Raw genomic sequence first — 18,491 nt, 5'->3', positions numbered from 1 at the left:
TTGGTCAACAGCTGCCTGAATATGACCCAGCAGTGTGCCCAGGTGGCCAGGAAGGCCAAGAGCATCCTGGCTTATATCAGAAACAGTGTGGCCAGCAGGACCAGGGAAGTGATCGTCTCCCTGTACTCAGCACTGGTGAGGCCACACCTTGATTACTGTGTTCAGTTTCAGTCTCCTCACTACAAGAAAGACACTGAGGTGGTAGAGTGAGTCCAAAGAAGGGCAGTGACGCTGGTGAACAGTCTAGAGCACCAGTCTTATGAGGAGCAGCTGAGGGAACTGAGGTTGTTTATCCTTGAGAAAAGGAGGCTGAGGGGAGACCTTATCACTCTCTGCAACTACCTGAAAGGAGGCTGTAGAAAGGTGGGTGTCGGTCTCTTCTCCCAAGTAGCAAGTGATAGGACAAGAAGACATGGCCTCAAGTTGCACCAGGAGAGGTTTAGACTGGATATTAGGAAAGATTTCTTCATGGAAAGGGTTGTCAAGAATTGGAACAGGCTGTCCTGGGAAGTGGAGGAATCACCATCCCTGGAGGTACTTAAGACACATGTAGATGTGGTGCTTAGGGGCATGGTTTAGTGGTGGACTTGGCAGTGTTAGGTTTACAGTTGGACTAGATGATCTTAAAGCTCTTTTTCAGCCTAAATTAATTCTATGATTCTGATCATTTTCAGTTTCACAACCTGGTCCTGTACCCCCAGGGTAGCCTACATTCTTTTTTGCCCTTTTTCCATTTTTTAATGTTTTACTGCATGATACCACAATACCAAAACAGTCAGAAAGTAATGTGGGTAGCCAGTCAAATTCAAGTTTAAGCAGTTATGCCAGTCAAACCACATACCTAAATCTGAGGTGTAGGTAAGCCTGAGATGACTTACTTCTTATATATTAATACTGTTTTTCCTCTGTTCAAAACATTTTTAATGCTGATGAATACTCTGCAGGGAAGGGAGGAATGGGCAGCACTATGCCCACAGGGCCTAAGCTCACAAGTTACTTCTTATCTGTAGCCATTCTCACTCTTTTTTTTTCTGGCAGAGTTTTAAATAACTCTAAGCAAGCATTTTATAAAAATCACACTGTCTGTGGCGTTCATGAAAAATATGAAGACTTAAACAGTAAATCTACAAGCATGACAAGAAGGGAAAAAAGGCAGATAAAACATGTTGGCTCAGCATGATCTGAAATAGATGAGAGAAAGACAGACTGCCAATGCACTTTGAATGAAATTCTCAGAACTTGGTACCTTCTTGCTGTTCTCTTCTGATCAATAAATTCAAGCAATTCCATTACTCTGTTAATTCACTTAATTAAATAATATCAAGCATTACTAACCATAATGAATGAGGCTGGTAATACAGATCTGAATCACAGAATGTAATACATGAGATAGCCCTTTGACTACATTTTTCACAACTCAGTCGTTTGATTAGAGGTTTCAGACTCTAAAAATATATATGGAAACTCATATACAGGTGGCTATTGATTTTAACTCTTCCCTGTTTAAAAAAAAAAATTAAGTTGTTTAAAGAAGCATAAACTTTCTTATCAGTATAATGTACTTTATTTTCTCAAGTCACCTCTAAAATGAGCTTGCCGTTTGCACCGCACCACCATACTCTTATAAGGCTGTAAATTCCACAAATAGCTAGAAGTGTACCGTGCCAGAATATGATCAGTACCGAGAATTTGTACTGGCTTCTAACATGCGTTATTTGATACACACTTCGCTGGATGGAAATCCTATAGAATCCATAAAACAACCAAAATTTTCTCTGCTTTATTAGTGAAATTTAAAAAAAAGCTAATCTCATGTTTCCAAAAGTAGGATTTTGGACATTTGGAATGAAATTCCTCGCAGGTTTATCAAATTCTTCCTAACAGACTGACTTGTTATTTCTAGTTTAAAAGTTGCATTTCAATATTTTTGTAACAAAAATATTCAGTATTTACAGCATTGTACTCTATGTAATAAAATCTTCATATAAAGTCAGTAACACTCCAAAGTCTAAGTAAAGTGTACATAAAACAGTGCTCTTACAGACTACATAAACTGGAAGGATGTAGCTAAAGTTCACCTTTTTTTCTAGATACACTCAGAATGGCAGCTGTGACAGCTAACACTAGACAGGGCTTTATATGACAGCTAGTCACATTGACATTGTTTCCTTTCTATTTTTATTCACAGCTTATTCACAGAGGAAATTAAAGTTTAATGATCCACACTGCATTCTGTCAGAAGAAGTAAGTATGGTTTCAAATGCTTTGAATGTGAGTGTTGGAATTAACCTGTTTTACTGAGTGAGCAAGACTAAAAACTGTAGGCACTCTTTGATAAATGGGTTTGAAAAATATTAGATACATAAATAGATAAGTCCCCATGAAATACTTCCATATTGAATAAGGTCTGATTGATATTCTACAGAGTTCTTCGGTGATTGTGGACCACTTTCTTTCATTTAATGCATACAAACAAAAAAATTCCTTGGTTAGGATTTTTGTTTCGTTTATTCTACTGTTACTACTTTTATTATTTTTAAAATCAATTTTGGATCAGTCCTTTAAATTTCTTCATTTTATTCTATGAAAATTATAGAGCTCAGAGTTATGCAAATAAAGGGCAATGAAATTTCTCATCTTTAAATGATTCATAACAGCTGTAACATCCATGCCTTTGTGAAGAAGAGGATAAAATGGTAGAAGTATTAAAATTTTAGAACAAGTTCAAAGAAAAACTGCTAATGACTTTTAAAGAGAGCTGATTTTCAAGTCATATGAACATGCAAACATTGAGAATATTAAAGCTGATACAACAAAGACAAGGTCTACTTTCTATGCTGCAGCAACTGTATGAATATAACGTCTTTTTGTTGGAGCAAGTCCACATGAAGAAAAACTGAACTCCTAAGGGAGTTTTAAAGTATAGTAATTATAGTTAAGGACTTTGAAAAGAGCAAAGTTAAGATTCATTAAAATATTTAACTGTATTTAAATCTGGCTCAGATAGGCATGACCAAAAATTGTTATAAATTGAAGGATATTCAGTAGCATATGCTGAAATTACTCTATCTCAGTCCATTTCCTAATTAGACGTCAACAAAAAGACACCATTACGGCTAATACCATTGTTGGCAAGTTCAACAGCCAGGGCAGAGACTAAATAAATATGGAAAATATACCACCTTCCTTAAGGACTAGAGTCTTTTTACGTAGGCATTTTGGAGAGTGTTATGCCACACTAATTTATTCCAAGAGTTAACTGAAGAATTCAGTTCTCACTGCTATTAAGAGAACTAAATTAAAGTATGGAAGAAGAAAACTTAATTGCACTCTTTGCAGTGTTGGAGTTTTTCCTGAATGATACTTTGCATTCTTTTATGATTTTCAGTTATTGTTTGTTTTCATTTTCAAATGGAAATCGTGAAGTGAATAATATGGTTGTTTAGAAGTACTGAAACTCTAGGAAAGAAAACTACCCAATTTTAGTTCTCTCATGTAAAACATACTAAAAACATTTTAGAAGGGTGCATCTAGGATTATGAAAATACGTATGTAAAAATGTAATAGGGTACCAATGAAAAATATCATAAGTAGATTTTTCACAAACAGTACAAAAGACATTGGCCACTCCTCTTACAGCCGACAAATTTCATACATATATAACGACGTAGAAGCTTCTGTAAGTCAGTGTTCATTTAGCCTGTACTCCATCTCCAACAATTGCCAACACTGGATGTTTCAAACACAGCATTGAAACCCACACAAGACTGTTTTATCATAAAATACTGTTCCTACTACAATTGGGAGCTAAATTTTCATTTCCCTGTCCTCACCAAACCGAACTTGCTTCAGAATGGTCCCTTTTATGTCAGTGGGTTCTCTTGTGGCATGAGCCATGTGGCAGTGACTATCCACCTCTGCCATGAAACATTAAGAAGTCAATAGAACTTTGACTTTTTATCATTCTGTCACACATTACTGAAGATGTTAAAAGAGAAAAAAAAAAAGAAGCAGAAATAGAACAATTCCTTCCCAGCAAAGACACACACCAGATTGAATGGAGTAAGCAGCCAGAGAAGAAACTCAGTAAACACATTTTTGTGGTAAGACATGTGATGCTGGCAAGACTAAAATTGCACTGTTCAAAAAAGGAAAGAAGCCTGCTCACATGGGAGACTATGGCTGACATTAAAGGAACTCGACTTTATGTGGACAGGAAAGTATTTTGGTGTTGAACAACAGAAGTGTGGACATTTTGCCTAATTCAGCAGTAGTGGCACAACCACTGGCTAGTTTTATATGGGAATAGAAGATGAAGCCATCCATTCTGTATAGAGAGCCATGTGGAAAAAAAGACGATGCAAAACAGCACTACTATGGTATGCACTTCCGAAACACATTATTCCCTTGAGTGAAAAAAAAAGAGTAATTTTTAAAGCTTTACCAACATTAGAACTTTCTAGTCTTCTGTCTACAGCGTACAAATACATAGCTGGAGCTAGGAGTTGTCAGCGGCTTCTCTCATCATCTTCTCCCTCTCATTTTAGCTGATCTCTCTCACAAACTGACTTGAATACAGAGATAGACCCTTACCTACCCAGTTTTTTCCCTTCATAAATATCGATATAAAATTCCACACTTAAGATTCTCTACAAATAAATTATTCCCTACTACTGCCACAAACATCAAGAAGGTTTCATGCATTAAAAGCTATACAACAATTCAAGTAAGAAAATAGGAAATAAATGGAAGTTAAAATATAACTGTATGGGTAACCATCTGCTTCCCCAGATCAAATATGTCAAGTTAGAAGTAGAAGACTTTTTTTTGGGTACATTCTCATCTAGAATCTACACTTTTACCAATTGCCAAGGTGTTATGTGCATGAGGATCTGCCATTCCCAAGTACAAAAGAATTTTCAATGCAGAAAGAACCATCAGCAGACACTTCTCTGGCTAAAAAAGTGTGAGTTAAGTCAAATTCTACTCACCACAGATAAATGTTCCAGTAAGTATGCCACATCAACCATGTCTGCCAGAATTAGAAGCCTTGTGACAGCTGTAAGCAGAGATCGTGCTGCCTGGACAACAGCCTGCCTCTTAGGCAGGTAGCAGGGATCACTGGTAAATGCCTCTGCTGATACCTTTAAGGCTTGACCTGCAAAATGAAGACATAAATCCCCTTAGGCTATCTTGCAACACGTGGGAGTGGGTGGGGGGGTGGGAAATGGTTAAAACTCAATCAGTTATTTGGCAAGTCACAACTAGTGCCAATAAATTTGGCATCTCTTTGTGGCCCTAATGCCTTGAAGTGAAGGTCAATTATTACAGACCATGCAGAATGTTCCACATTTTGAATGATGTTCTCTTTCTGTTCTTCTGAATCATTTAATTCTGAAATAATTCTCTTGGCAATCACACTGTTACTCTTAACTGTACACAAGGCCAGGGGCACTATGTTAAACTTCCCTAGTCACTGCTTTTATATTACTATGTACTTTGCTGGCCTTGCTATTAAATAATCCCCAGTCACAGAATGGAATCAAATATTGTTCTTCTCATTATAAATACAAGTTAATAGAATGAAAATCTCATACACTTGAGCATCTGACTCTGACACAAAGTATGTAGAGTTATGCAATGGAGCTAGTAACTGCACCAGTAGACAACAATATAGTGCTTTCCAACGGAAGTTTTGCAAATGAGATTTAACAATAAGAACAACAATGACAAACACCCAACTTTACTTTTGGCAATCTGTCACCTAGACTTACTCTGAGGAAAAAAAATACCATTACAGTCATTTCTAAAAGCATTTCAAAGTCTATTATCACCCGATGAGCTTTGCTAGTGATCGCACAACCTTGAGAGAACTCACTCTACACAGAACAGCCCTAGAAAACTGTTGTCACACAAGCACAAACTGCTAGAATAAACATTTGACCAATTAAACTCTCTATATCAGCTTGGAAACCAAAGATGGATCAAAAGTCACAAAAATTAATAGTTTCAGTTGTGCTAAAATTAGAAGACATGATTAGTAAATGTAGCTATTAAAAGACTACATATTCATGAAGCCAGCCTTTGTTGACAACAGCCTTAAGCATGTGCTGGATTTTGGATGCAACAGTAAAGAAAAATATGGCATTTTAAAAATTTCGTATTGCTCCAGAGTTAAATACTTTGTTTATTGTGCAATATTCTTTCTACCTATATCTAAATTACCTAGGTCATTTGTATCACAGAGGTTTTCTACATCGAAAAAGGGAGTGCAGGAAGATGTAATTTTTGTTTCATTTGTTCTACAAATTCTGACCAAAAGTAAGGAGAGAATATTGCCTGCTAAATTAAAATTCACAGTACCCTTAAGCACTGTATAGCTTCACTCAAAGGCAAGAAGTCTGGACAGGCCTCATGCAGGAACACTATCAGCATGCCTGCTTCAGAGTATCGGGTAGTAAAGTCAAAGCTAAAGTCATGCAGAGTTTTGCTACCTGGACCAAGTATGTGTTTGTATAAGCTTTGGAGTCCTCAAATCCAAAACAAGGTTTTTACAAAATACATAAAATCAGTAATTAATGCATATTCATAGAAACATGCCTACAAACATAAGGGATTTCCTGTAATTATGTAGATACAGACTTTTATGTGTTCCCTCAATCAGAATTGAATGAGAACTATTCACGTGCAACAGAGTTTGACAGACTAGTTCTATATGTGACTTTATGTCTCAAGATGCAGAGAAAAAACCAAGTTTTACTGCTCTTACTAGAAACTGCATTTGAGAAAAATATTGAGCAAAGGCTACAGAAATAAACCTACCAATTACTACGGAGTCCCCATACCAGCACCTGAGACAGTATTTGCCTGATTCTCAGAACCCTGAAATACTTCCAACATGCTGAAACTCATCAGTTTTCCAGGAACACCCATCTTTAATAATGCTCTCTGTTTTTCTCCTGGATTTGTTAAAGTCTTTGTGCAAATCATGTATCTTAAGTACATGCTTAGCAAACTCCATAAATAAATAAAAATCACACTAATTTGAGATCTGGTTCTAGTACCTGCTACATCACAAAACAATGACAGTAAAAAATATCAATTTCTTGTGCTCGGGACAGCAAATTAGAACTTTCTTCCAGTAGTTGGTGAGATAATGCACCATAGCTGAGCACATCACAACAAATAAAACTACAGGAAATGAAAATCAAATACTGAGATGCAAAACTGAAGATAGACTCTTGTTCCACTATTTATGGACTCTTTTTTTTTTTTTAGACATAGAGAACATCTGAAGTGTTTATAAGGAAAGGAAAAAAACAGCAGGCAGTATTCTACTACCTGTTACCTTGTTAAGGTAAGCAAACAGACCAGATTCATTGTTTCTGCCTTGAGCAAATGCAAAGCAGCTATTAACATTTTTTAACTCAGCACTTTAAGCCAGATTTGCAAATACGTTTGTAGCCCAAGATAAATGTGGTCTGTTAACCTCATACTTCCCAGGATAAAAGGGGAAGTAGCAAGCCAACTTGGTGACCTTTGGGGAACTTAAAACTTGTTAGGCACAGAATCTGCTACAGTTCAGAAGATCTTCTGTTGAAAACTAGTTAAGTCTGGAAAAACTGAGAAGAGAATTAATGGAAGGAAGGCAATAAGAAAATAGAACTGGTTACTTTGAGAGGAAAATCTGGGGTAGGGGACAGGAACTAAGAAAATCAACCAACCAGAGGAAGATTCTGTGGAATCCTCAGTCCTGTGGTTCAGCTCTCTGTGACCCAAGGCCTAGTTTGGTGCAGTACAACTGTGTGAACTTAGCTGAGAAAACTTTTGGTAACATGCAAGAAAGTATGTTAGCTAACATTACACAAGATAAGTAAAAACACAAACAGAAGCGGAGTTGTAGAGACAGTAGTAATGAGCAGTCAAAGAATCCAAGAGGAAAAAATACTGACATGAAAAGTTATAAACCTTAGGCAGAAAGACCTTGCAAAACTTGCAAGATAACAACTCTGCAAACCTGAGCCACAGTTCCGAAGGAGCAACGGAGGTCAACATTTTCCCACATGACTGGCAACTGTCTGGCCAACATTACTGGGGGTAATAAGTACATTAACTCTTTGCTCAGTCACTCATTAGTCTTACCTATCTACTGTATGTGTTACCCAATAACTAACTACGTTGGGGTTTTTTTAGGTTCTGTATATCCTGCTAGCAGAGTCTCTTTGTGCACAGTAAAAGTGATCCAAACAAAAGGGGCCAGGAAAGCAGAGCTACAGATTCAAACAGAACTGGTTGGTTAGGAAGGAGTGAAAGTACTCAGTTGTGAGAAGCCCAAAGAGGCGTGAATCGTAAGTCTATGAGTTAGTAACTGAATGGATCAGGAGGGAGGTGAGTTATAGCTTAGCTGAGGATAGGAGACAGTGCTACTAGCAGGAATATTTAATAAATGTTGGGAACAAAAAAGATAATCATCTGACAGCACAGTGGCTCCTCAAAAACCTCTAATGTAATGTTTCCCCCTACCCATAAGCACAGGGCTGAACTCCATGTTCACAGGCCCCACATGTGATTATTTGCCCAGGTCTCTGCTATTGTGCCTTCCAGAAGAGAATGGGCATATGGATTTGGGTGTCCTTCAAGCACCTGAGACACTTCAAAACCTCAAATAGTCCTAAAATCTGAAAATAGTAACATTTCAATACTGATAATCTTCTGGGTACTTGAGCCACAAAGATGATTAAGGGACTAGAGCACTTCTCATATGAGGAAAGGCCAAGAGAGCTGGGACTGTTCATGCTAGAGAAGAGAAAGCTCAGAGGGGTCTTATCAGTATATATAAATACCTGAAGGGAGGGTGTAAAGAAGATGGAGCCAGACTGTTCTCAGTGGTGCCCAGTGACAGGGCAAGAGGCAACGGGCACAAACCAACACACAGAAGGTTCCATCTAAACATCAGAAAACATTTTTTCCCTGTGAGAGTGACTTAGCAGTGGCACAGGCTGACCAGGGAGGTTGGGGAGTTTCCATACTTGGAGATATTCAAAAGCTGACTGGACATGGCCCTACACAGACTGCTGCTGGCCCTGCCCGAGCTGGTGGACTGGATCAGATGACTTCCAGAGGCACCTTTCAACATCAACCGTTCTGTGATTCTGTGATGGAGTGTGTGCGCAAAGACAAGCCAGAAGGGTCTGAATATGACCAACTCCTTAGAAATGAGCTGGGCACAAGCTGGATGGCCAGATGAACAAGTATAAAATCAAGACCCTAAAACAGAGCTATGAGATACAGCCTAGGCAGACAGGAGCTATGAGTACAAGCAGCAGAAAATGACAACTCCAACAACAACATGATGTTAGAACTTTCTTAAAATGCAGCAGATGGCATGACAGTTCAATGCAATTTCATCCATTTTATTGTAATTGCCGTCAAGTGGATATTGTTCCATAATTACATTTGTCACAAACGATGAAACATGAAAGACTGTGCCCTTTCAGTGGCACAAATAGGGGAGCAGGAAGATGGGAATATTCATAGTATTTCAATTATTTTAGACATTCAAATGAGAAGCAATTCAAAGAACCAAAGTCAGGATATATCATAACTACATAATTATTGGGAGATAGATACTTCCAAGGCTCTATTCAGCACCCACAGATCGATGACTCCCAAAGTAAATGGTGTCACTACCATTAGCTGATCAGCTACTGGTGGCTACTGCTACTGTCAAATGACTGCTGCTTATGCACATGCTTACATAAATCTATGCTCAGGCATAGGCAAAGGTAGAAACACAGTTCAGCCACAGGGTATTTTTAAAAAAGTTAGTGAATCCTTGCACTTTAGATCCAGCACAAAAAATATCCAAAAACTTACATGAAAATTCCTTTAAACACAAGTCAATTGTAAGCCTCTTGGCAAATTTGCTGTTGGCACATAGCTGACAAAAGGTACACACTTCTGGGCTGCTAGCCAATGGCAGGAAATCTGTCTATAAAGACACTTGCAGTAACACCACTAACTGCAGTCAGTGAGCACCCCTCAGAGGCAGTGTTCACCATCACACTCCGACAACACTAGGTGTTCTTTATTGTTTTAGGCAAGACCATCAGAATGATGTTTTCTTCTTTTATTCCTTTGAATAGATGTACCTTCTCCTATCTAAGCATCACATTTCTCTCTCTTCAATTTGTTTTTACATCTGGCTTTCTCTTCTCATCTTTTTATTTTTCATGGCAGTATGAAATCCACATGGAATGCAGTGAATTTTATGCCATTCTTGTGTCCTCCCACAAGGAGGTATTGTTGCCAAGAAAGTCCTGTCACCCACTCCTGTGAATGGCATCCTTAGAGGCTGGTGGGTTTACAGTTCCAGAGTATCACAGTTGTCAAAGGGACCTCACTGACTAAGGGAGGGAGGGACATACCAGATTCAGCAAAAAGAGAGGATTTCAAACGTCCTATTCTCAAACTTGAGAGAAAAAAAATAAAACCAGTGGTTTATACCAATAGAAGAAAACTTATAAATTCTGATTTACACTAGTATTTGCAGCCTCAAGTTTCAGAGGCATGAACTAACACATAAGCAGAATGAGTATCAGAGAAGGTTGGGAGTCAATGTCACATCAGAGCACAAAACAACCTACCCTTTCTAAAAACAAGTGATTAAACAATACTAGTCATTAGTATAATCACCTGTTCTGCTCCCACAAATACCATCTCCATCTGCTACAGCAAATAAAGGATTCTGCTTCACCCAGCCAGCTGGAAGTGACCCTATCAGTGTCAGGGCAAAGCAGATTGATACCTCCTGCATGTTCCTAATATTCAACACCATGATAACTCAGATTCTCACAATAGCTTTCTGTAGATGTTACAGGACATTTTTCTCCTGCCACACAGTCTCTTACCCCACTCAGATACCACTGTATTCTGTTGCATTGCAATTATTTCACTGCTGCATACCAGGAAGTTCCACTTCCACATCTCATACAGTTCTTCCTAATGTGTAATCAGAGCCACCACACGCCCCCTTCATGCCTTACACCCATCTCTTCATTCCCCCTTTCCCACTCAGGGACACCTGATCCAGTGAGGGTGATGTCAGAAGCTTTTCTACAAGGGATCTGTTCTTGGTTTGATGAAAAGGGTGTACAGCACAGATTATTTTAAGCCACTTGAATATCTAAATTCTGTCTCCTAGAATTGAAGTCCCTTAGATGCAGAGCATACACATATACCCCTTAATGTAGGATGAGAAAGCTAAGCTCATTTTTAATATTTTGGGGGCAACAAATAAAAATATAATAAAATACAAGAGATCACTATCTTCTTCCTTTAGTAAATATCCCTACAGTACTCTCCCCTTTTCTTGCCAGTGAATGGTAGTTTCTTCCATGCCCTCAGTCTTGCCTCCCCTGTTTAATGTCAAAAGACATTAATATGGACATTTGAAATATCAAATTATCTTTTAAAGAGTAACTGAAGGCTCTAAATGTAACTCCAGCAAGTAACTTGCTTTCAATCCACTGTTACGTGTGATGAAAGGCTTATCTAGGAACACACTTGAGTATGATAACAGCTAAATGCATGAAACATTGACATTGCAATAGATAGAAACAACACAGACAACTGTTGTGTTTCTGACCATATATAGACAGTAAGCAATGGCAATAAATACCAAACATTTTAGCTATGCCTGTACAACAGTTTGAAAACTATAAGCAATCACACCTTGACGTAAATGAAAAAAAAAAAAATTATTATCCTAATGCTAGACTTTAATGCAAATTCCTGAGAGAACATTTCCCCACATAAACTACATCAGTGTTTTGTCTTAAAATTGATTAAATATCAGAATCAGGACATTAGCTATAGTCTGATGGTCAGTGTCATAAGCATTCATGGTTGAACAATGCTTCTTATTCCTTTGTATAGGGGTCAGTTATTTTACTGTTAATTCACAGCACATTATGAGTCAGAAGGCAATTTTTTGAAATGCTGTATACATTAAATCTGGCAGTGAGCATTTTTCAAAATACTTATATTTGGGTTTATTACACTATTTTCAAACAAAAATGTGAACATGAGTACCCTTTAACAAAGCTTCACCCAACCAGATCAACAGGAGAACATGGCGTTCTTCACTTAGTAGGCTCGTGGACTTCCAGGTGATGCACATAGTCCACCACCCACAGGCCTGCCTGGTAACTCATTTAGTAGAGCTCCAGAAGAAGGTAAATCAAGATGTGGATAGAGGTGGGCCTTAAAAAGGACTTTCTTGAGAGGAAACTCAAAGAAAAATGCAGAGAACCTCTGTATTAAAATTATTAACTCCAAGTCTTCGGTAAAACTTCACAGATGTCAAAGGAAGCAGAAACTAGATTTATCCAGGGAATGTGCCTGCCATCCATTACAGCAACACCTTCTTTCAGATGTCACTAACAGAACTCAGCTGAATTTGAAAGACTAAAATCTCATCTACTGACAGCATTTGTCAAGACCAAACTGTAGTCAGTGAAGCCATACTCATGTCCCCATTTCTGAAGACATTAGATGAGTCACTAATGCATCAGATGAATTAAATATGACAAATCTTCTATTTATCTTACCTCCACTGTTCACTTTTATCCTACTAATTTGCCCCTTTGTTATAGTAGCTTTAACAGAGTCCAATGTATAGTCACTCCCTAGCTCAAACGAAATCCATTGTATAGCATTAATAGAAAGACTTGATAAAGCCTTAGGCTACAAGGGGCGAACTCAAGCTGAATTTATACTTAGTTACATGAAGGGAGGCCCCAAGACCAGTGAATTTTGCGAAAAATAAGGTTACCACATCCATCAACAGAAGGTGTGCCCTGTGAAAAATAAGGGAACTGCATCTATCAGCAGTAGCTGCATCCTGTGAATAATAAGGTAGTCACATCTGCCAGCAGAAGCTGCATCCTTGAGATAAGATAAGGAATGGCTTGCCTGAAGACAGAAAAAGGATCCAATGAGGAACAAGAAGACCCCAGACCCAAATATTACTATTGGACCAAACTGTCACATGAGGTGAGGGGAACTTAGATTGTAAGGGTATAATTGCCCAGAGACTTCTTTGTTTGGGGTCCCTCTCCAGAGGCACCCAGCTCGAGCTGTTTTTCTGCTGTACCATTTGAATAAATTGCTTTTATAAGATTCAATGCCTGAGACTCTGCTATGGAAAACCTAGGGTAAAGAAATTTCTCTGACACCTTTATTCCCCGAAACATTATTATGAACAGGATTATCAGCAGCAGCTTGAAAAAAGTCCATCACTCCTCTAAAAAGAATCTCTATTAATGAGCTCCAAAACTAACAAAGCAGCATTTTCACACTGGTGACTGATATTCAAAAGAAATAAGCATTTAATTCTCATGTTACAGTCTTCAACTCAACAAGCTCAGTGAGTGACACAAGCTAAAATGTGAGGTGAGAGAGTATTCTTTCCAAATCTTGGTATGCAAATCTGGGACTGCTTGGTTCACATCTAAGTGAAATTATCTAGAGCATTGTTTCAAAATTCCACTATATTTTAATTACAAACTGTAGCCACATGCAAAAATTCATCATTTAAGAGCATGTTAATAGAAATACCTGCAGTCACCACAGAAAAATATGCCCACAGAAAATTAAATACTATATGCTATGACAGGCATAGCAGGTGAGAGTGCATGCATGCAGTTTACGACCCACATCCTTTCAAAGAGCTTGAAGTAAATAACATAAGACATTTAACAGCAGCAGAATGTGACCTGAATAACAGGCAATAAAGTTACATATGATGTGGAATACCGCAAATTAAAAATAATACACAGCTTCAAAGGACTAAAAATATCTGCAAAATTAACAAACTGCTATCTATTTTACAGTTGTTCAGCGTCTTAAAATTAACTTGTGTAGTTTGGCAAATCCTCGGAGGAAGATCGGCTGTGAACACTCAATTTGTCATTGCATAATAATAGGTGATAACATGGACTTAACTTTCTTTTAAAATGTATGAGGTGTACATAATCTACTTTATGTATTATTTATTTTTCTAGTTATCTGTGGTCTTGGCTGAGAACCAATAAATAAATTGAAAATGTGAAATATTTTTATATTATCTATGTATAAAAATCAATATAAAACTATATTTTTTATTCTTGTCTTGTGTTATCAGCCTGGAATGGATGGGCGAACATTTTAAGAGTACTCCAAAATGAATTATTTTTTTAAAAGCCTCAGCTGATCAGTGTGACAGATAACAATGATATTTGCTGGTCATAACACTTTTAATCACAAAGGACCTTAAGGTATCTCAGACACCACATGCATATATCAGACACTAAAATGCAGCCATTTCTGGGCCCAGAGGAAGCCAACAGCTAGTAATCACTACCCTGAACAACAGCAGAGACTCACAAACCGCCCCAGCGGCACATGAAGGAAGACAAAATAAAAAAACAACCAAACAAAAAATGCTGACTAAGTTGCAACTTTAGTAAAGGCAGGGTGATATAAAGACCGGATTTAAATGGCTAACACGCAGTCCTTCAGGCACAAGTTTGCCACGTGGCATAAGAACATACACCACACTGTTCAATAGTGAAAACACAACTGAAGCCCACTTTGCTCTTTGATAAAATCAAGCCTGGTTGCTAGCTCGTTCGACAGCATGGCATGGCAATAACTTTATGGTACAGACCACTGTTCTTTGCTTAATTGTTCCCACTTGTTTGGGAAGGCTTTCATCATCCCCTCTTAATCTGATTCCAGGCAACCCTTAGGAACCATTTGTTTACAAAATTCATGGAGTACTGATGAAAGGACATAATTCTCAAATGACCAAGCACTAAAAGCATTACTCTTCTGTCCCGTTTTTTTGTCTGAAACCTTCTCCTGAATCAATTTTCAAGGTCGATTTCTTCAGGAACACATTTTCGATGTCTGTCATCTGGCTTATTACTATCTGAGCCTGGTCTTCATATTCACCCAATAGGCCCTGATTATCCATGGGGAGAGTAAAAAATCAACAAAGAAACAAAGAGCCTGGAAGTGGCTAATACAGCGGTCTCAGCAGATCATAAAACCTAGTCCTATTCTGGAGTCTGGTTGGAAATGTGGAGATAGGTCATGAGGAAATGAAATATGGCAAAACTCAAAATTGAGCTGCTCTATCAAGAGGAAATGACTCGTACAGTAGGTTAAAAATCCATCTTTCTCCTACTGAAGTCTCAAAACATACCTCCAAATGGGACTACTACTCCTTCGCAAATTAAGTCCTTACTACTGCACAAAAGAGGGAAGATTTCTGTTTTTAAAATTTGTAACTAAAAGGCTTTAATCCCAGATTCAGGTAAAAAGTTCTTTTCAAGAAGAGCATTAAAGCATGCATTAATTTAAACTTGTGCTTAATAGCCACTAAAATTAACAAGAGGCATCCCATCTTCACTGAAAAAACAAAACAAACAAAAAAAAAAAAAAAAAACAAACCCAAACAATGGAAGTGCTTTTCTACTCATGGAAGTGCTTTTCTACAACGGGACCCAGGTTGCACAATTTACCTCCTTATAAGTGGTACCTGAGAACAGACAATTAGACAACTCAAAGTTCAGACATTTGCACATCAAAACATATTTCTCATGGATATCCTAGCTTCATTTTGATACCAGTGTTACATAGTTAAACTAACTCCTTATGGTGCCTAAATTAATTGTCATATACTTACTCTCTTTCTGGACATCAGCAAGTGCTGCGTGAAGTTCCTCTTTAAACACAATTGCTTCCTTAGCAATTTTTTCCCCCTTGTCCAACAGATTCCAAGTGGCTTCTTCCACAGAAGCCAGCAAGACTCGAGCTCTTTTGGAACGGCCCTTTTTCTTACTAGAAGGATTCTGTGGACAGTTCACTAGTGTTGTAACCTACATTTAAAAGAAAGAAAGAAGATAATAGTGGTATAAGTTCTTAAGTGAAATTATATTTTACTTAATTTTTTTTAAATCAAATTAATACAGTTGAGAATAAGCAATGAGATTCCCCTTGCTTTAGAAAGACAGGCAAGCTCAGCATGCATACTGGGAGAATGGGCAAAACTACAGAATCAAATTTGACAGATAATTTTACTTAATATGCCTCGTCTTTGTATTCTTCTTTTTGTGTGATCAAAGCAAAGTCAATAGAAATCTCACCATATTAACCATGATGCAAACTCCTGACGCTGTTTATTTTTAAATTTCCTCATGATAAAAAAAAAAAAAATACTTAATGCTATCTAAGGAGGTTTCAGTCAAGGCAGAAATTATAATCATTGCTGAATCTTCCCATACTTCTGGCTTAAATCTCCCAAGTTATCTCAGACACAAACACCCAAAATGACTATAGACACACTTCAAAATGTTTTCTCTTCTTACAAAGGAGGATCACAGAGGTCAGAACTCAGCACCTCAGAATTCTCGGGGGGACCCTCAACATTAAAACTGTACATTTTACGCAGAATGTAGGTTTACTGCAGCTCTGTCCAAACTATGTTTTTTAACAATGCACTTCAACATCCATAAAGAACTTATTTTTATATAACATCCCACTCCACATTCCTCATCATCTGAGCACAGCCTCCACACTCCAACAGAATGTTTCTAACAGACTATGCTCCAAGGCATTGCTTGGGCTGTCACACTAAGGAAAGACTCCTAAAAGATTTTAAAAGAGAAGTGTTATGTAGAGACTTTGAAACATACTTTATTTTCATTAAGTTCACTGGTGTTTTTTAATTCTCCTTCTGTTCTGTTCTCTGTGCCAGAACATGGATAGTATAATATTAAGTACAGATCTAGTCTTGGAGCTCAATGAACACATTTTATATGTCTATAATTGCTTCATTTTATTACATGGCATTCCAATCATCAACAATATTATATAAGCAAAGCAAAAGCTGTGTATGAATTTCTCAGTCCAGCAGGCAAACTTAGCTGAGGGCTGCAGTAAGCTTGTGGTTTGAGCTGGTCTATGGAAAAGGGCTCCACTCCCAGGCGTGTGAGGAGGCGTGTGCTAGCTGTGCCCTAGCTCACCTTCGGATTGTGTTCATGAACTCACGCACTTCAGTGCTCTTCATGAATCAGTACTTTTAAAAGTAACTGACAAACATCCTCTGGGAAGCATTTCTATGAACACATCTTTGAAAGACAAAAGCCCTGACCCCTACATCGTTCATGTGGAATTTGGGGGGGGAAAAGCACCAGCCACTTGACATGGACTACTCTGGCATGTCACAAGGGAGACAGCAACATAAATAACTCTGGCTCGGACTGTTAAAGAGGGCTTGGGTATTTTTCCGACTGTGGCTCAAAGAAAGTAAATTAAATTATTTATTGCACATAAATCAGCCAGCTGGTAGAGAATGCACTGGGAATAAGAATCTTTATATCTTTTATTTTTACAAACCCTCTAACGTTAGTTCCAGAGCATTTAATGCAGTTTCAATGATCATATTTTTGAGAGGGAGTTAAAGTGATTATAAGCTGATACTTCCAACAAGAAAGGCATAAAACACTGTTAAAAAAATTAGAAGCTGCCCCAAAAACCTCTCAAGTAAAAGACATTCTATTTAATCACCATTCCCAGAAAATAATATATTCTATTTCTCAGATTTTTACTGTAGTCTTGTTTTAATGTAAAATACCATTCTATGTACTGTTCACTCATGTTTTGGAAGAGGAGGAAAGGAAACAAAACAAATGGAAAAAGAAGAAAAATAATCATTCTTGCAGGTGAAAACTCCTGACTGTAAGATATCCTTCATGTTCAGCATCTCTGTCAGGAAATATCAGAGGCAGCTTCTGATCTCATATACGAGTCAAAATTTGATAGGTAGTTCTTGGCTCATGGAGATTAAGGAATACAGAAAAACTACCCTTGAATCCTCCAACAGAGAATCCCAGTGAGGAATGCAAAAAGCTTTATGCAGATGGTACGCAGAAAGAATTGAACTACACAGTAGCTAATACGATGTGTCCTTTTGATACACTGTCAACACAGCTTGTACTGTAGTGGCAGAATACACAGCCAAAATTATATCATTATAAGAAGAAAAAACAAAAACAAAACCCAACATATCCCCATTAATCCTGCTCATGCCCGACTGCATTTCCCAAGTATTAACACCTTCTTATTGCCATTACAGCAGGTCTCCCAGCATTCCACGGAAATCACTGACAAGAGGTTATTCTGTATCTCTGGTAGGAGCAACAGAATTGTGCTAGAGGCACAAGCCCATATGCCATCACAGTTGCAAAACTGAATCACGTAGCTGTTGCCTGTTATTGCCATTATTTATTAGGCTGAAGGGGTGGGATTTTTTGTCATGATTATCCCAAATACTGAATACCTAAGGAACTGTGCAGCCGTTCTTCCAATGATATATTCAGTTCCTGCCAGCCCTTACAGACAATCTTTTAATATTGCACTAGTTAAGGAAACAATGTCTTGGT

General features: G+C 37.9%; 1 protein-coding gene across 3 annotated transcripts in view; it reads right to left on the bottom strand.

Moving 5' to 3' along the window:
- Nucleotides 1-18,491, bottom strand: part of CTNNA3 (catenin alpha 3) — a 545,392-nt gene that overhangs the window by 512,036 nt on the left and 14,865 nt on the right. For all 3 annotated transcript variants that reach the window (XM_074830309.1, XM_074830310.1, XM_074830313.1), the window contains exons 3-4: nt 15,734-15,926; nt 4,992-5,158 (exon numbers count right to left, since the gene is read on the bottom strand). In XM_074830309.1, coding sequence (XP_074686410.1) covers nt 4,992-5,158; nt 15,734-15,926 — 360 coding nt within the window. The remainder of the gene's footprint in view (nt 1-4,991; nt 5,159-15,733; nt 15,927-18,491) is intronic.

This window comes from Strix aluco, chromosome 7 (assembly GCF_031877795.1).
Source record: "Strix aluco isolate bStrAlu1 chromosome 7, bStrAlu1.hap1, whole genome shotgun sequence".
NCBI classification, from domain to species: Eukaryota; Metazoa; Chordata; class Aves; order Strigiformes; family Strigidae; genus Strix; species Strix aluco.
This window is presented reverse-complemented; position numbering and strand designations above follow the sequence as displayed.